General features: G+C 39.7%; 2 protein-coding genes across 2 annotated transcripts in view; both read left to right on the forward strand.

Moving 5' to 3' along the window:
* The window catches only part of PPP6C (protein phosphatase 6 catalytic subunit), a 37,431-nt gene extending 33,243 nt beyond the window's left edge, over positions 1-4,188 (forward strand). The window contains exon 7 of the mRNA XM_065928459.1: positions 916-4,188. Within this exon, the coding sequence (XP_065784531.1) occupies positions 916-1,164 (249 nt within the window). The 3' untranslated portion in view covers positions 1,165-4,188. The remainder of the gene's footprint in view (positions 1-915) is intronic.
* Positions 4,189-7,194: 3,006 nt separating this feature from the next.
* SCAI (suppressor of cancer cell invasion) overlaps positions 7,195-19,928 on the forward strand; it is a 103,319-nt gene continuing 90,585 nt past the window's right edge. Inside the window, exons 1-2 of the mRNA XM_065928460.1 lie at positions 7,195-7,305; positions 8,012-8,056. Coding sequence (XP_065784532.1) covers positions 7,253-7,305; positions 8,012-8,056 — 98 coding nt within the window. The 5' untranslated portion in view covers positions 7,195-7,252. The remainder of the gene's footprint in view (positions 7,306-8,011; positions 8,057-19,928) is intronic.

Raw genomic sequence — 19,928 nt, forward strand, 5'->3', positions numbered from 1 at the left:
CTCCTTTAGCATCCACTGGTACTGTGTGTAAAATAAATTTTCCTTTTCTTTCAAACAGTGTAAGTAATGAGATAAGGGCAAGATAGGCAACTTTTTAATATATATTTCTTAGTGTATATATTTTTTTAGATTGAGATATAATTGACATATAACATTGTATTAGTTATGTATATAACATAATGATTTGATATGTGTGCTTATTGTGAATAGGCAGATTTTTTTGAGGTTCAGCTATTTTCATTTAAAAATACACACACATACACAGGGTGAACTAATCCAGCATAGTGGAGTCAGAGAGCTAGATTTATCTTGTCTGAGCCTCTGTTTCTTTCAGTTGCAAGAGAAGGATAATAAATCTCTTTCCAAATTTTTTAAGAGCCATACTGAAGCCTCAGTAAATGATCGATATTGATAGTAATGTGTGTGTGTGCTGTCATGTCCTTCTCTTTGCAACCCGTGGACTGTAGCCCGCCAGGCTCCTCTGTCCATGGGATTTCCCAGACGAGAATCCTGGGGTGGGTTGCCATTTTCCTCCTCCAGAGCATCTTCCTGATCCCATGTCTCTTGTGTCTCCTGCATTGGCAGGTCTTTGCCACTAGCGCCACCTGGGATGCAGACTGATAGTAATATATTTATTATTAAACCATAAAAAGCTTTGCTTCATATCTGAATGTACTTACAGAATGCTTTTCTTTCAGAAATTTGTGTCTAATTATGTGATTATTTCTATAACTCAGGCCAAAGTGTCTGACTTACGAAAATTAGTGGGGAATAACAGTAGAATGTGTTCTATAATCAGGAGAGCTTTAGTTGATACAGGATTTATACTTAATTTAAATGCTTATTTTCTTATATATGTAGGTTGATTTATTGAAAAATGTGCTGAATACTTAACAGAACCTTTCTAAATTGCAGTTTGTTCATATCAACAACCTAAAACTCATCTGCAGAGCACATCAATTAGTGCATGAAGGCTATAAATTTATGTTTGATGAGAAGCTGGTAACAGTATGGTCTGCTCCTAATTACTGCTATCGTTGTGGAAATATTGCTTCAATCATGGTCTTCAAAGATGTAAATACAAGAGAACCAAAGTTATTCCGGGCAGTTCCAGATTCAGAACGTGTTATTCCTCCCAGAACGACGACGCCGTATTTCCTTTGAGGCCTTCGCCCCATCCTGCTGACCCATTTTTCTGCCCTCTTCTTACCCCAACTTTTGTGTATTACCCTCTACAATATACTTTTTATTGAGCACTTTGCTGCTGAAATGCTGCCTCTTGCCTTTTTTTTTTTAATTTTAAATTATCTAAATTTATTGTTTGTTATGGTGTCTATAGCAACGTTTTTCTATCAGTTTCCTCCCCCTATCCTGTCCCTGCCTTGGACTCATTTGAGAAGACTTGAGAAATGTCTTAATACTCACACTGCTGCATGTAGCTCTTGCTTATTTACCGGTCTGAGGGAAACAGAATGTGTTTCCTTTTTTAAAAAACCAATTGACAGAACAGACTACACTGAAATACTCCTCCTTTTGTATTATTCAGTCTTTTGTTTTAGTTTGGTAAGTTTTAAGAAATTTCAGCAGCAAAGTTGTTATCCAGTGGGCACGATGGACTGCAAATGACTCGAGTTATGTATACCGTCCCAGCTGTAAACTTCATTGTCCTTTGTTGGATGATATTTTAAATGGATATAAAATAAATTGGTCTAAAGGGCTGCCCTTTGTTGTGTTTTTAAATTTTAGTTTTAAAACTGCTCTAGCTTATGACTTTGTACATTAAGATAATTGTATTGATCTTTTTCCAGATTCCTTGTATTTTTTAATAAAGTAATCCTAAATAAAACTCAGATAGGTTAAAATGTTAGAAATTTTAAACAGCATACGTTGTTAGCTTAAAGTTACTCTTTTTTTTTTTCCTAATCAAAGTTCTTGACCCTTTGGCTATTAAGTTTAAAACTTCAACTGAAATTCAGTACTATTTATTTTAAAAAAATCACTAAACTGTGCCTAAAATAAATGACTGCCATATTAATGTTTTGGTTTATATCCTCTCTAGTAATAGAAAAACATTTAATACTTGTAATGCTGATGTGTTCATTTGATACCAGTTGAGTAGAATGTGATCAATCCAGTTTACAGTCTATCATGAGTATCATTAAGTAAAATATATGTACTTTTCAATGGGAATCATTCTTCTCTTGCTGTAACACTTGACCTTAACTTTTAGAAAGTATTCATTTTTTAACTGCAACTGGAAACGTTGAAAAGTCAGGACTCTTGTATTTGTGGACTGTAATCTGAAGCAGATTTTTTAAAGTGTAGAAAAAACCCCAAATTGTCCTTTTTGTAAAGGTCTGTGATACCATGTTTTGGCTTTGTGTAAGTAATTTGAATACCCAAAGGGTTGTGATGATCAGTTCTTGATATGCAACTGTCCGCTTAATAAGGACAAGTGTTCCACTAGTGTCTCTTATGACTTTGGTCATAAATGATGCTAGAATTAACCATTTTGTGAAATAGTTGGTATCCATTTACTACTATAATTAATTTTTTGTCATTCCAGGAAATCTTTGTGAAGCCAGCCAATTAATAAAGCACTTTAGCATCTGTTCAGGTAGTTTTGAAAACCAACTTTTTCCCATTCAGGATAAGAACTTCCAGGTTACCTAAAAATGCAATAAAAATCTTTATAGTCTAAGCTTCTTGGCACATAATTTTTCATCAGGGCTTTTCCTTTATTAAATGAGCACAATACTGTTTTAATTTTTACCCCCTTAACCACACAACTCCTTGTATAGTTTTTAATTGTGTAGCTGCAAGAAAGAAGTGACTAAGACATTTGCTGCAAACACTTGAACTGTTGGGTCAGTAGCTTTGTGTTACTGCCCTGACCCCAGTGTAATTCAGGGGGAAAGGTATTTTTTATCTTACAGGGATATGTAGCTATGTATTTTACTAATTGTGAAACACTGGAAATTAATGATGCAGACAACTTGGTTTGGTCTTGGAACAGCTCTCTGCAGTATTTTTTTTGTGTGTGTGTTACCATAAATTGTATTTAAGTGCTTGCTCTCACCTGCTTTTAAGTTGTACCAATAAAATCAGTAACCCTCAGCTCTTCCTTCCCATTTGACACTCCTTAGCTTAGATTGATGTAGTTGTTTTAGTTATCCGTGTAATGTGACTTTTATTTTTAAGTCATGGTGTACTGCATTTGTTTGTCACTAGTTGGGCACGTGCCAATATTTCTGTCCATTCCTTAACTGCCATCTCTGTTTTGCCTGGTTTTTTCCCTTCAACTGAATAATGGCTTTTTGCATGAAAAAAAGTTTTTACTATTAGACATGTAAAGGGAAGAGAGAGTGAATGTATTGGACTTTGTAAGCCTAAAAGGAATATTTGGATCCCTCTAATAAAAAGGGCTATGTACTATTTAGAGTAATCATATGGTGGAAAATCCTTGCAAGTCACAGATTTATAGGCAGGAGGCTCTGTTACTCCCTGTGTCTAGGCTGAATGTAAAATCCCTTATGTTGTATTAATGGGGGTAATAACTATTTTTATTTGCTGATGATATACTTGGTTTCTAATAAAATGTCCTAGGCTCTAGTGAGAACTGTCTACTTTTAATTGCCAATTACTTCCCTTTCCTCATTTTTCTGATATGCTCTTGGCTAGCTTTTTTTCGGTTAATGCTTTTTCCTGAAAAATCTCACCATTTTAAATGTGTTTATTCGAGTGTGATCCTAAAAAGCCTGGATCAAGAGCACATCTCTAATATGCAGCCTGCATCATCTCCTACTCCATCTGGATGTCTAGAACTGTTGGACGATTTTGATGTCTTAAACCCTGGGTTTTGCTTTTGAAATAAGGTTTGAAATACTGTTCTTCGCATTAAGATTTGTGTGTTTTTGCTTTGTAAGCCCAGCATCAGGTTTTGGAAGATGCCTGTACTGTGAAAGCAAATCCGAACTCTCTCTGAGCCTCTTTCATTGTCAGAAATAGAATTGCTTTCCATCAGCCTCCAAAAAATTGTGTATCTGGGGTGGAAGAGATTTAACAGCAAAAATCCAGATTTTTAAATGTACTTGTTTTCTAAATGCCAATGTTTGTAAAGCACCTTCAGTTCTCTGGATGAAAGGTGCTATATTCTCTCAGTGTAAATTAATAAAAAGATTATAGGAAGTTTGTCAAAAAATTTTATCTAATGTAGTCTGTAGTATCTCCCAACAAGAAGTTAGCATTTTATATAACACAGTTTAAAAAACCGCTCATTCCTTCACTTGGTTGCCTGACTAGTAAACAGAAGTGAAACTGCTCTTGTTCTGCATTTGACTCTTAAGTGTCCCAATTCTTTAAAGGCAGCATTCATTGTTCTGTGCTGGATCCACTGCCCAGAACCCTGCTTCATGAGATCGTCACAACTCTTTCACTTGTGTAATTAACCAGTGTGAAGTCATACTGATGAAATATACAGTAGTAAAACACCGAACAGAAGCATTTGGAAAGTCCCCTAGCATGAAACCACGCACAGTAGATGCTTGGGGAAGGAGCCTGTTCCCCTCTTACTAGTTTTCCTGTTAATCACTTGGTGAATATGTGCCTTTTTCACCCTTGTGATAGTAAGTTTATGCTGGTTTGGATCATTCAAATGTTTCCTTAATTCAAAAATGCATGAAGTTTATGAATTTTTTTTTTTTGCATGTGTGTCAACAAAAATACTAGGTAAGTATATTCCACTCAGTCCTTGGGGATCCACTGTTCTCGGCAGTTTGCTCTTTTTTATATAAATGGAAATGCGTTATTAAAGACTGAATGCAGGCATTATGGAATAGTGGAAAGAATATAGGTTTGGGGATCAATCTAGGAAAGAACCCCAGGTCTGCCAGGCAGTAAGAACAGCTAACCTGTATTGAGCACACTTAGCTGAATACTGTACATGCCCTATTTTGTATCATCCTTAAAATGGCTCGATGATTATATTACCTCTTTGTTCGTCAGATGCAGAAACAGATCATAGGTAACTCGAAGGAGAGTTAGAACTTGAACCCCTTTAAGGCATCCTAGAGTAGTACATCTTACACAATATTGGTTATTGTAGCTGTGTGACCCCCAAGCAAGTTGGATTCTAATCTTAAAAATTCTGTGTCTAAGAATATCATACAGGGTTGGTCTCAGGATTAAAAACAGCACTCAAAATACCCAGTCCCTGACCCAAAGTTGCAGTTTATTGAGAGCACACTTATATGCCATTTGCCCACATTCATTGTAGTTAGGAAGTAAGAGTAATCCAAGGCAATATATAATTGCTGACATAGTGTAGTTTATATAAGTACAACAAATTTGGAGAAGGAAATGTTTGATTAGGATGGAGTAGTTGGGAAGGCTTAAAAGAAGAAGTGTGAATTAAAAGAGGAACATGTACCAGAATGATGGGCCATGTATTTCATGTAGTAGAAGCACAGAAGCAGGGATGACTAGAACTTGGGCATGATTTGGAGATAGAATTGAGGGTACGTACTTCTTGGGAAAGCTTAAGAAATGAATAGCTGCAGCTCTATTGACAATACTGTGTTACAGAAGCATTGGCCAATTGTGAAAAACCTTGAAAACCAGACAGGATAGTTTTAATTCATGTTTTGAGAAACATAGTAAATGACTTTCAAAATTAGTCGTCTTAGTAAGTTGATCCCACCAGGACTCCTACCCCATCTTTCCCAGTCTGACAAATTATTCTGGGGTTCTTTCCTTTTTCTGGCTTGCTAATGGTAAGGGTGGATACTACTGGTTGGGAATTAGGTGACTGTGGTTCTATAATTTTGGGATTATGTAAAATACTAATTTGGGGAGCCAACATGTTCAATTGTTTTTCCTTGTCAGTGCCATTTAAAGGTTCCATTACAATTTACCATCATTTCACTGAAGGAAGTATGTAAAAAGAGCTGTCTCAGAATAAAGGACAGCCCTTTACACCAAATAAATTTGACTTTATGAAAAATTAGTATTCTTATTTTTGCGGATTTGTGGAGATCAGTAAGAGATTTGTCCCAAGCCTTTTAGTGTGTATAACTCTAAGCTGTTATATTATTGATGCACAAAAGCATGTTCCACTAAAACAGAAGTAGCTTAAGAGAAAGTTATTCCTCCTCTCAGCTCCAAATAGATTCTGAGGCTCTACCAAACAAAAACTACAGAGGAATGCAGCAAGGGGAAGGGGATTCCACCAAAAAGGAAGAATTTTGTTAATATGTTAATGAGTTACGTCTTACTTTGAAGGATGGTTTTGTTAAAGCAGAAAAGATAACTGATTATGTGCTGGTAGTCTTGCATGCTTAGGTCTGGCAACAATACTAAAAATGCAAAGAAATTTATTTCAAAATCGATTAGCTGGAGCAGAGGTCACAGTTACTTTCAGTATCACAGGATGGTTAGCAACACATTCAGGGGTCAATTCTATACAGGCATTTGAAAACGAAGCCCATTGCTTTTGGTTATGGCATCAATTCTGTTTGCAGGGTTGATTTTCCTTTCTTGGTAATTTACTTTATAAACCTCTTGCTTTCTTGGAAGCCTGCACCCAAGCCTGTGATCTTCTCTGCAGAGTACTGAGCACCTAAACCACGCTTTATTTTGATAAGATTCTTACAGTTTTTTTGCTGGATTCTCTATGAAGCGCCTCTGAGTTCTGACCATTACAGCATGATGTAGTCTGGGACCGGATATGAGGTGGTTCAAAATGAAGCTCAGTTTGGAGACTTCGCTCACTGTCGCACCTGCCAGAGGAGTTTGGGAAATTGCAGCGCGTGGCTGTTGGGTCTGGCGTGGCGCAGTGTCGGGGGGCGCCAGCAGGTGTGTGGGATGCAGGAAGCTGAGCCAAAAGAACCTGCCCGCAGGTGTCTGGCGCCGGAGACGCAGTTTCTTGTTTCGGCCGCACGGTGGCGCTTAGATATCCCCGGCCTTGCTAGCAGTCTCTAAGGCACCTCCGCCGCCACCTGCAGTCTCAACCAAACTCTAGGTGGCGGGATGTGACGGCCCGAGAGTCCAATCGACCGCCAGGTTTTCGGCTACACTGCAGCTCTAGCCAATGGGAGCCGAGGAGAGGCGCGGAGGAGGCGGGTCTCGCGGCAAGCCTGGCAGAGGCGCGAGGCCCTCCGCCCGCCTCTCCGCCTACTCCAAGCCTCCGCCGCTTCAGCTTCCCGAGCGAGCCCTGCGGCCGCCGGAGCAGCTCCCGCGGCGGAGCAGGAGCCGGATGGTCAGAGGAGCCCGGCAGCCCCAGCAGCCGCGGAGTCGCCTGGTCCCCAGGTGGGGCGGGGGCTGGATGGAGGTCGGGCTTGGGGATGGGGCGGGGGCGCGGGAGCGGGCCCAGGGCAGCAGCTTGGGGCCGTGAGGCATTCGGGGGCGCCGAGACTGGCGGGGCGGGGGGTTCAGGCTGCGGGGAACTCGGGGGTCGCCTAGGGGGCGGCGGAGCTGGCTGGCCGGTGGTCGCACCCTCCTGGCCGGATAAGAGGGGGTGTGTGAGGGAAGGGGCGCCGACGGGTGAGACTCGGGGCGCTGGGCCGGGAGGGGCAGGAACGCGCGCGCCGGGTGGAGGGGGCCGTGGAATGCGGGGGGCGCCGGGCCTGGAGGGGCGGGGCTCGGAGGGGCACTGCACGGGCGGGAGGGGTGGGCGCCGGGAAGGGGCCGCGGAGGGGCTTGCGGGGTTGATGAAGTAGACAATGAGTGGGAGGTGGTGGGTGGTTTTGGGGAGATGGGCTGTGACGAATGAGGATGAGGATGGAGTGACAGACAGGAGACAGCAAGGTTTGGGCAAAGCAGCTATTAGGGGAACGGTGAGTCCTGGGGTCTCTGGGAAACAGGGAGCATAAGGCGTTCTGTAAGGTCAGGTATGGGCTTAGCGAGTCTAGGGTTCTCGGGGGCGGTCCGTTGAGTTCTTGACTGGCACTGTATGGCCCGCAGATGTGTTCTGGTATGTTACTTTTAGTTACCATCTTATCTGTTTGGTCTGTAGACTGACTGGCACAGTGGAGAAACCACCCCGAAAACGGAAAAGCAGGTAAGGCAAAATGCCTTCCTAATTTTTATTCGTTTTTTCCATTTGCTTGGGTACACCTGTGCTATACTGCATAATTATACTCTGTCAGTGAAGTTTTTATTTAGCTCCTTCCTTAATGGGTGTAGCTGTGTGCAGGATCTCTCTTCTGAAGACCTCAAAATATTACCTGTACACTAATTTTTTTTTTTTTTTTTGTATCTAAGATTATATGGCAAACAGATGTGGATAATTGAGAAGTCCTAGTTTTTTTATGTTAGCCGTAATTTCAACTTCTTCACCAGCTCTGTTTTAAAAGCTAAGGTATATTGAACACCTACTATGTGCCAGGTACGATGCACAGGTGATTATTTGTGTTATCTTCTGTAATCCTTGAAGCTCCCCAAGGAAGTGTGTACAGTTAATCACTGTTTTACCCAGGAGAGAACTGAGACGCAAGAGAAGCTGAGCATTTCCCAAAGATCATACATCTAATAAATGATAGAACCAGGATTGGAATCCCGGTAGTCTGACTCCGGAGCTGAAGCTTTTAACGTTATCGTATAATGCCTTTAATTAATAAATAAATAGTTGAAAATAGGTAACTTTTTAAAAATTCATTGTACATAGAGTGTAATAAACAGCTGAACCACAGGAAAATAGATGCAAAAGTAGTCTGCAGCAAGTGCATTATTCTGTGCATCCATTCCATTTTCTGAGCACATACCACGTGTCAGGTACTTTATAGCCATTCTGTGTAGTCATTTGAAGATTCCTTTTTCACAGATGTTGGTGTTGGCCTAGAGAAAGTAAGTGACAGTAGTGAGGATGTGGCCAGTAGGGCCACTGTAATAGTACTTGCTGAGTTATCCATGTTAATACCTGGAAAAACTTAACAGTAAGTAGATAATGAAATGCTGATGGTGGGAAGTGTCAGTAGCCAAAGTTCCTTTATCACTCTTTAGGCCTGTACTGGGCAATATATAGCCGTGTATGGCGTTGAACACTCAAAATGTGACTCGCATGACTGAGGAACTGAATATTTAATATTATTAGTTGTAATTAATTTAAATTTAAAAATGGATACTTAACTACTGGAAAATGTTTATATCTGGAACAACTTGGGTATGTGAATCTGCTTTTTCATCTGTAAATTATGAAATCTGAATACAGATCAAATTTATCCAATGAAAAGTTAATGTCCAAGGTGAGGCACATATTTTAAGTATTAAAAAACACACCAAATTTCAAATTAGTACAAAAAGAGCATGGCAAATTTTTCATTATTAATTTTTATGTTGATTACTTCATGAAATAGTATTTTAGATATACTGGATTAAATAAACTGTTACTCAAATTAATTTCAGTTTTTTCTTTTTATTTTTTCTAACATTACTGGGAATTTAAAGATCACAAATATGGCTTACATTTACTTTCTTTTCAGTAGCCCTTGTTTAACTCTTATTACTCCATTGCCAGACTTTTAGAGTAGCCTCCTGACTGGGTACCCTACTTTGAATCTGTAATTGATTCACATACTTTGCAAGTTGATCTTGTAATTCTCAAGCTTAAGGTCCTTATGTGGTTCCCCTTGTTTACTGAACATAATTAAGACTTTTTAGTGTCATCATGAAAAGAAACTGCTCTCTATTATGATAAACCATAAAGAAAAAGAATATTTAAAAAATGAGTGTGTGTATATATATATATGAGTGTATGTATATATAATTTTAACTGAATCACTTTGCTATACAGCAGAAAGTAACACAGCATTGTAATTCAACTATACTTCAGTGAAAAAAAAGAGAGACTGCCTTTATTTCACTTCTCCCTATCTTCCCAGCCACAGTTGAGTTTTGTGGCCTTGGAAATTCTCCATAATGGAGCTACTAAATGTCTCGTATTAAATAACTTCCTGGTGAACCCTTCAGAATGAATTAATTGTTGAATATAACTCTATGTTCTGTTTGCCATTCCCAGAACTTATGTTTAGGTTTTTGCATGATTCCTTTTTCTCTCTGGAATACTTTCTGCTCACTCCTTGGCAAGCTCCCCCCTTTTAAGACTTCCCTCAAACATCGCATCTTCCATGCGGACTTTCTACCCTGTCCTTCACCTTCCTCTTAGTTCGTTCCTACGATAGCTTGTAGATACACCCACGTGTAATAGTTTGGGCTGAATTTGAATCCTAGCTCTATCAAATACAAGTTTTGAGATGATGTACAAGTTAATAAACCTCTCTGAACCCCAGCTTCTTCCTTTGTATAATGGAAATAATAACAGTTCAACTCTGATAGGGTCATTAAGTGTTCAGTATAGTGCCCGGCACATAGAAAGTATCCAATAAATTTTAGGTTAAAAAGCACATTAAATGCCTTTTATTTACCACCTCTTTTCTAAACATATATAGTAAAAGGATTGAAAATAAAGATGTTAAGGCAAAGAAGACATGAGAGAAGAATAATAAAATTAAATCAGTGGCGAAGTTAGTATATAGACTAGAAAGTACTTCACAGTTCCCAAAGGTTTGTTCCCTATTTAGCTCTCAGTTTCCTAGAACAAAGTTAAGAAGAAAATAAAGCTCAACTTCCAGATTCATGCAGTCTGTAAAATCAAAGACATGTTCAAGGGAGGCACACTTTTTTTTGACTTTTAGAGAAAAATTTCTCTCATTGATTTTTATAATGGGGACACTGGTTTTGTGGGGGAAAATCCCCAACGATAAATATACTAGAGAGTTTTTTTTTAAAGATTGCTTCTTATAATGCTGCTCAGTCCAGGTTTAGGTGATACCAGTGAACATTCTGCAGAGAGCCAAAGCACCTGGGTGTAGGTGTACTGCTTGCTGATGGTTTGGCTTGGTTCAGAGATAAGGAGGGATGCATAAACTATCAGGACTCTGCTTCTCCTCAGCACCCAGAATGGTTCCTGGCACCTAGAGAATGTTTGATTGAATTATGGAACGAATGAATCCTTAAATAATTGATTTCATGAATATTATTTCTTGTAACCAAGTTTTGATAAGCATCAGGCAGCACAGAGTTTTACATTCTTACTCTCAGTCAGGAGTCCTGAGGACACGTGTTCTGCATATCTGAGGTCAGATCCTGACCAAGTCAGCATTTCGGCCTGAATGGACTGCCAGTGTATATGTCTAAAGGGATCCTGTGGGCAGGACCAAGGTTTTTCTCAGAAAACTGTTCTGGGTGTGCTCTAAAGGTAGAAAAAATAATGGCCAGACAAGCTCTAAAGATAGATTATAGAGAGAGGATATAATGGTCGTAGCCAGAAATTATTTATAGCTGTTTTTATGAGTTGTATACTGTGGCCATAAAATCCTCAATATCAAATGATGGAACTTCCTGGTGACCATTTCAAGATGAGTTAATCGCTGAAGGTAGTGTTAAGTATCCCTTTGAATTGGCCTGCTGCGTTGAGTTATGGACTATTACGCTGTATATCCTATCCCATTTTAGGAAACAGTTGCCAAGTGTGATTTTTATTTTAGGATAGTTCCTGTGAAGTCATTCTTTTTGATAGACATTAGTTAGTGGCTGAGTTATCTTTTGAGAACATTCCTAGTGGACTAAACTATAAGACAGTTGAAGAAAAACTAAGATGACTTGAGATAAGCGCCTCATAACCCACTGTTAACCATTTCTTTGTTCGTTCTCCCTGCCCACCACCCCCAACTAAAACTCTTGTTTCCTTGTTTTAGTTCATCTTTGTACCCCTAGTACTGAGGGGTGCCCAATAAAAACTTAGGGGACTAACAGATGAATTGGTGATCAGAGGGAGTTAGTGCGGGATGGGGCTTTGGTGGTCAAAATAATGTGATACTGTTTAATGCCCCTGAAAAACCGTACTAGGCTGAAAGGAGTTTTAAGATTAGGAAACTTAATCTCTATCTGGTTTTGAAGAGTTCCAAAGGCTTCAATATGTCTGCTAATAAGTTTTGGATTATGAATTAGAGAATCCTTTCAGATCCTATTAGGAACAGGACCCATTTGTTTGGATAAGATTCATGTTGATTAAAGCTTTATTGTGTGATTTGGGTTTTGTGTGTGTGTGTGTTTGTGTGTGTGTGTGTGTATGATGTATTTAAAGCAAAAGGATCCATATATTTTGGTGGTGTATGTAATTTGTTTAAATTAAATTTGAATTAAAAAAAAAACCAGGAAAACAAAACCTTTAAATGCTTTTTAGTTCTGGGTACTAGGGATATAGACATGAATCTGGCCCCTGCTGAGGAAAAGTTCATATCTTGGTGGGGGAGACAGACACACAAAAATGAAATGATGTAATTGACTTTGTATATATCCAAAGAGTTTATAGTAATTCTTCATGTTGGTAATGAGGGCAGTTTCTACAGACATTTCATCTAAGCTGTGAAGGTTTAGAGGATAAATTTTGGCAGTAGTGTGACTGTTGAAAATGACAGAGTAGAGCTAGGATGTAGGCTGACTAATGATGCAGTCTTCATTGTTTAGTCACTCTGTCATGTATGACAGACATGACATGTCTTGTGACCCCATGGACTACAGCCCGCCAGGCTCCTCTGTCCATGGGATTTCCCAGGCAAGAATACTGGAGTGGGTTGCCATTGCCTTCTCCAGGGGGTCTTCTCTGACCCAAGGATTGAACCTGCGTCTCCTGCATTGGCAGGTTTCTTTACCACTGATCACCTGGGAAGCCCTAGTGATGAAGTCTTAAGAGAGATGAATTCAGAACAAGTGTCAGGTGTGGGAAGAAAGAAGTTTTTAAATGCTTGGGCTGTGATGTCAGTTTAGAAATTATGCACTAGTTCTTAACGAGGTACCATTTTCTCTCCAAGGGGCATTTGGCAATGTATGACAGGATGAGGTGGTTGGATAGCATCACCGGCTCGACAGACATGAGTTTGAGCAAGGTCTGGGAGTTGGTGATGGACAGGCAAGTCTGGCGTGCTGCAGTCCATGGGGTCGCAGAGAATAGGACATGACTGACTGAACTGAACTGAACTGAGAGACATTTTTAGTTGTATAAATCAGGGCATTTAGTGGGTTGTTGAAGAGCACTGCTAAATACCTGCAGCGTACAGGACAGCTTCCCAACTGAGGAATTGTGTTGCTCACATTGTCTGATGCTGAGAAATCCTGAATTAGAGTTTGAATCCTGGCTCTTCCTAATACTAGCTTTGGGCTCTTGGATAAAGTATTTAACCTCTGAACCTGTTTGTTGTTTTGCCCTATGCAGGTACTGATAGTACCCACTTTGTGGAGTTATTACCCTCCTCTAATAATATATAAACTTGTCTGTTTTCCTTACTATTCTGTTCCCAGCACTTAGAACAGTGCCTCACGTGTAATAGATACTCAGTCACTCGTTGTTGGATAATTCAATGAATGACTTATTGAGGGGATTCATTGAAGTAATGAGTGTAAGATACATGACACCATTACCTGACATACATTAAGAACTCAGTATGATAGCTGTGTCTATCCTTAGCTTAAATATCTTTATTTTGCCTTCACTTCCAGTATTTTTAAAAATCAGCTTTATTGAGGTATTATTTACCTATGATAAAATTCACCAATTTTAAGTATACAGTTTGAGGAGTTTTGACAAATATATGCAGTTGTATAACCACGCATTGCAATTATGATATAGAACATTGGTATCCTGTGCTTCTTGTACTACTCACATTTGCTCATGTTTCCTTGTAGTCATGGTTCTGGCAACCACTGGTCTTTTTTTCCCTGTCACTGTAGCTTTGTCTTTTCTAGAATTTCATGTAAATGAATCATTCCATATATGGTCTTCTGTGTCTAGCTTCTTCCACTTGGTATAATGCTTTTGAGATTCATCCGTGTTATTGTTTGTGATTGTAGTCAGTTTCTTCTTATTGAGGAGCATTTCATTGTTTGATTTTACTACACTTACCATTCACCAGTTGATGGACATTTGGCTTTGTTTCTAGTTGGCTAGTATGAATACAACTGTTATGAACATTTGAGTTAAAGTCTTTGTGCACACATATGTTTTCACTTCTCTTGAGTAAATGCCTAGGAGTGGACTTGCTGGGTCTTATAGTAAGTGTAGTTTAGCTTTTTAAGAAATTTCCAAACTGTTTTCCAAAGTGGCTGTACTATTTTGCATGCCCACTAACACAATGTATGGGATTTTATTTGCTCCACATTCTTGTCAGGACTTGGTATTCTTTTTCAAGTTATATTGAGATATGTAGTTGGCATACAGTAAGCTGCATATATTTAAAGCATACAGTGATAAATTTTAACATGTATGTATCCCCTTTGCCATTCTAGGGGTGTGTAGTTATACCATTATGTTTTTCTTTGGCATTCCTTTACCTCCTTTTGTAATTTTCCTGTTCAGATCTTTTGCCCATTTTTGTGGTCAGTTGTTTGTCTTCTTATATAGTTATAGGAGTTCTTTATATTGTATACTCTGAAAATTCTTTATCAGGTGTATGTTCTGCAGATTTTTTCCCCCAGTTTGTGGCTTGCCGTTTCCTTTCCTTTACAGTATCTTGAGGAGCTTTTAGCATGAATAGTAGGTTAGATGGGAACACATTTAATTGAGACAACAGATCTAGGATTAGGTTCGGGTAAGAGCATGAGTTTATTCTGGCTACATGGAGCATTAAGTGCTGCAGTGTCACATCTTTAACAGGCTAATGAAAACATGGGTCTGGAGCTGAAGGGAGAGATTAGGGTTTGAGATGCGGATTAGGAAGTCAGCAGCAGATACGCAGTGATCCAGGTCATGGAAAGGAATGAGACAACCCAGAGGGACCATGTGGAGTGGGATGTGCAGATGGCAGTAGAGTGTTGCAGTGAGTACACGGTGAGGAAGCAGACGAGACAGCCTTGTCTCTTAGCTGTTGTCTCTTGGCCGTATTTTCTGTCCACTGCAGTCTTTCTGCACGTGGTCATCAAACGAGGAGTGTCTATTTTTGGGAGACAGATTTCTATACAAAGGGTACGCTCTTTGGCGAGAAACATATTCTGGAGGTAGTTGTGTGGAAAACTGGGGGCATGTCTTCCGGTCTACATTGAAACACAGGACTATTAGGGAGTTTCTTTGTGCTGATGTTGGCCTAGGCAGTATCTCTACGGAAAGGCAGTGGCCGTGGTAAGGCTGTTTCTTGTGGGCAAGTGTCGGTGAGAACCTAAGGTGAAGTGCCAGAGTTAAATTCTGTAAAAACAGACTTGGTGAGGGTGTGGGTGTATGTGGGATGCCTAAGAGTAGATGGTCAAAGTATTCAGTGTTTTCATGGTAATATTTTATTCAAGAATTATACCTAGACTAGCTCAAGCAGTGGTTTTCAAGGGTTTTCATAAAGAGCTCAGAGGTTCCTTGGTGGTGATTCAAGGGCTCCAGGGGGTTAGAGTGCCAGGAGGAGGCAGAAGTAGATTAAGCAGGCTAACTCGCCTGCAAGACTCTAGATCTACTTTTCTGTATGTATGTATATATATTTTTAAAAATTTTATTTATTTACTTTTTGGCTGTGCTGTATCTTTATTGCTTTGCCCAGGCTTTTTCTAGTTGCGGCAAGCAGGGCTACTGTCTCGTTGCAGTGTACGAGCTCCTCATTTCAGTGGCTCCTCTTGTTGCAGAGCACGGGCTCTTGAGCACAGGGGTTTCAGTAGTCATGGTGCTTGGGCTTAGTTGCCCCGTGGCATGTGGAATCTTCCTGGTCCAGGGATTGAACCTGTGTCCCTGACGTTGGAAGGCAGTTTCTTAACCACTGAACCACCAGGGAAGTCCTCTTGTATATTTTTAATATGGAAAATTTCAAATAATAATAGATAATCTTAGAATACTATAGTGAACCTGAATTGTTTGTCACCCAGCTTGAACAAGTATCAGCTCGATCCTATTTCATGTGTATACATAACTCCTCCACCTGAAGCGTATTCTATACTTACTATTCATCTGTAAATGATTTAGTATGTATTGTTGAAAGATAAAGACTCTTCAAGCACATAACTGTAGTTCCATGAGCAACAACTTGAAAGTTAGCAGTATTTCCTTAGTATCATTAAATATTTCATCAGTGTTCAGATATCCATGGTTGATTTAATCATTTTTAAAAAATCTGTTCAAGATCTAGATAAAATCAGGACTTGCAATTTGTTGATTAGATCTTAAGGTTTTTTAAAAAAATCTATAGTTTGCCCACTCTGTCCCCCCACCACCCTTATGGCAGAAAGCAAAGAAGAACTAAAGAGCCTCTTGATGAAAATGAAAGAGGAGAGTGAAAAATTTGTCTTAAAGCTCGGCATTCAGAAAACGAAGATCATGGCATCCGGTCCCATCACTTCATGGCAAATAGATGGGGAAACAGTGGAAACAGTGGCTGACTTTATTTTTCTGGGCTCCAAAATCACTGCAGATTATGATTGCAGCCATGAAATTAAAAGACTCTTACTCCTTGGAAGGAAAGTTATGACCAACCTAGACAGCATATTAAAAAGCAGAGACATTACTTTGCCAACAAAGGTCCGTCTAGTCAAGGCTATGGTTTTTCCAGTGGTCATGTGTGGATGTGAGAGTTGGACTATAAAGAAAGCTGAGCGAAGAAGAATTGATGCTTTTGAACTGTGGTGTTGGAGAAGACTCTTGAGAGTCCCTTGGACTGCAAGGAGATCCAACCAGTCCATCCTAAAGAAGATCAGTCCTGGGTGTTCATTGGGAGGACTGATGCTGAAGCTGAAACTCCAATACTTTGGCCACCTGATGCGAAGAGCTGACTCATTTGAAAAGACCCTGATGCTGGGAAAGATTGAGGGCAGGAGGAGAAGGGGATGACAGAGGATGAGATGGTTGGATGGCATCACTGACTCAATGGACATGGATTTGGGTGGACTCCAGCAGTTAGTGATGGACAGGGAGGCCTGGCGTGATACGGTTCACGGAGTTGCAAAGAGTTGGACACGACTGAGCTACTGAACTGAACAATCTGAATTTTTCATTTTCTAAAAGGTTGGGGTATGATTTATAATGATGAAACTCACCTATTTTAGTGTTCAGCTTTGTAAATTTTGACAAATGCACACAGTTGTGTAACCACCACTACAATCATTATATAGAACATTTTCATCATTCCCCCAAATTCCTTTCGGTCCCCATTGACCAATTGGCAACCACTAACCAGTTTTTTCACAGTTTGAAATTTTGCCAATTCGGTCCCCAGGGTATCATTTAGCATGTTTCTCTGTTCCCTGTGTGTCTTATAAATTGGTCGATTGGTCGTTAGAACTAGTTCTGGAGACTTGATGAGATAGAGTCAGGTTTTGTTGGTTCTTTTTTTTTTTTTGCAAGAATGCTTAATAGGGGTGGTATGTAGTTCTTTCAGGGCCTCTTTTTTTTCTTTTTTGCTGCTAGGAACTCACAGTAATCAGTGTCTGTAATTTCATTTGAGGTTACAGATGGTGACATTCTAAATCTTTCATTCCTTCTTAATTGCTAGCTGGAATGCTTTTATAAAAAGAAGTTCTCTTAAAATTTTTTAAATTTTATTTTTGAAACTAACATACAGTCAAATGAAAAGTTCTATGACATTTTAACACATGTACAGATTCCTGTAACCACCACTGCAAGAAGAGTATGAAACATTCCCATTACCCCCAGAACTTGCTTCTGCTGTACTATCGGAGCCTCATCCTCCTTGCATCCCCAGCTCCCTGACAGCTGATCCGTTCTTCATCAACTGTTTCATATTCTTTAGGTACAGTTTGTAAAAGGAAAAACAGAATAAAGGCTTGTCCCCTTGCCCCTTTCTTTTTATAATTTATACCAAATATCACCATGGATTGCTTTCCTGGCATGCTTCAAAGGTGACTGACTGTCTTCTTATCAACTCATGGATTTAGACATATTAGTGAATTTCAACCCATTGTGATTATTTTTCTTGTTGATGATCATATTGACCAGTGGAAGCCTCTTCTATATTGGCTCTTGGGTCCTTTTGAGAAGAATCCAGTAGACTTTGGTAGCTTCCTTCCAAACCCATCATATGTTTTCTGCTCAGGCCTAGAATCAACCATTCCACACAGAGACCTATTTTTTCTAGCATCTCTCAACTTCTAACTCTCTGTTTTGTATCCTGAGAGTCTATCTGAAAGAAAGGATTGTAGAACCTACAAGTAGTTTTGAAAACAACAAATCCAAAAGAATGGATTATATACTATATTCTTTCATAATCTACCAGAAATGTATTTTTTAATTGAGTTTTTTTGATAAAAGTTGACTAGCACAGAATTGGGACATATTTTAGGTTACCTGAAATATAGGTAATCTGCAATGCTGTTTATGGTTGGATCTGTTGAGAGATTAAGTAAATGACTTGTGAATCATGCAGTAGACTTGATTTTTCTATACTGTGGAAATTATGAGTCCCTAGTCTAAGTGGGTGGCTTTCCCACAAGACCAGGATTTTTGCAGGGAGGATAATGAATTCAGGCAGATACACATGGTTATGTAACTAATTGCTTAATATTCTATACATTAGGTTAGTATAACCTGGGAAATTTTGGGAGTAATGTATTAGTGATGGAAAAATCTTAGTATTTTGATGGAGCAACTTGTCTGGAATTTTTCTGAAACCACCAAGATTAGTGAATTGTAAAAGATATCCATAAGGTACTAAGTTAATTGACTGTATAGTCAGTATGAATCTTATCTCACAAAATGAGGTAACCATGAAGCATTACTGTATATATGTTATTTATTTTTGACTGTGCTGGGTTATCATTGCTTTGCCTGGGCCTTCTCTAGTTGCAGCAAGCAGGGGCCACTCTTTGTTATGGTGCTTGGGCTTCTCATTGCAGTGGCTTCTGTTGCGGAGCACAGTCTCTAGGTGAGTGGGCTTCAGTAGTTTTGGCATACAGGCTCAGCAGTTGTGGCTGGCAGGGTTGATTGCTCCGTGGCATGTGAAATCTTCCTGGACCAGGGATCAAACCTGTGTTCCCTGCATTGGCAGGTGGATTCTTATCCACTGCACCACCCAGGAAGTTCTGTATTATTTATTTTGAATGAAATTAAATCCAACCTTGAGACATCCCCTCTGCCCCAACTCTATCAAACTCATGAAAAACTCAACCTCAGGGATTAAGAATGGCATCCACCCCTCTTCAGGGTTGTGCAGCATCTGAGAGGCTTGTGAGGAACCAGGAGAAGGGTGGAAGGTTAGTTTTCAGTCCACTGTGGCTGTGAGTGGTAAGCCTGTTGTCGAGGTGGGTGTGGGTCCTTCAAGTTTGGTGGCTCTAATGGTTATGACTGACTTGAAGCTCAAGAATTGTTGCCAGGCATGGGGGTTCTGGTGTAGAGGTTTCAGCTCTCCCAGGTACAGTGCGTACCGGAGTCCCTGTGAAGACTTGTTACCTCCTAGAACACTGCTAGGAAGTGGAGTTGCAAGTCTCTTTTTGTGAGTCCCAAAGCTCTTCCCCTTCCCAATTAAATTTCCCTCCTTTTTTCTTATTTCTACCTTTCTGCCCTCAAAGGCACTTTCTTTCCACCCTTCCCTCAGCATAATCTCCTCAAGGAGTTTACATTGTCAGAAAACAAACACAAACCTCCCTTGAGGCAGGGACTGTTTTCTTGGGGATTGAGGAATACAGTGAGAGCAAAACATCCATTGGTGTCTTAATAACTTATCCAGCTACTTAATTTTTTCTTTTTTCTCTCAATAATTCTTTTACTCCCTGTGGTGGTTTTAAAGAACTGTGTATAAATTCTTTAATTCTCCTTTCTTTAAAAGATGGAGCTTGGGAACTTCCCTGGTGGTCCAGTGGTCAAGACTCCACACTCCCAATGCAGGGGCCATAGGTTCAATCCCTAGTTATTGAACTAAGATCCTGCATGCCACACGGCATGGTCAAAAAAGAAAAAG

Source organism: Muntiacus reevesi, chromosome 3, assembly GCF_963930625.1.
Source record: "Muntiacus reevesi chromosome 3, mMunRee1.1, whole genome shotgun sequence".
NCBI classification, from domain to species: domain Eukaryota; kingdom Metazoa; phylum Chordata; class Mammalia; order Artiodactyla; family Cervidae; genus Muntiacus; species Muntiacus reevesi.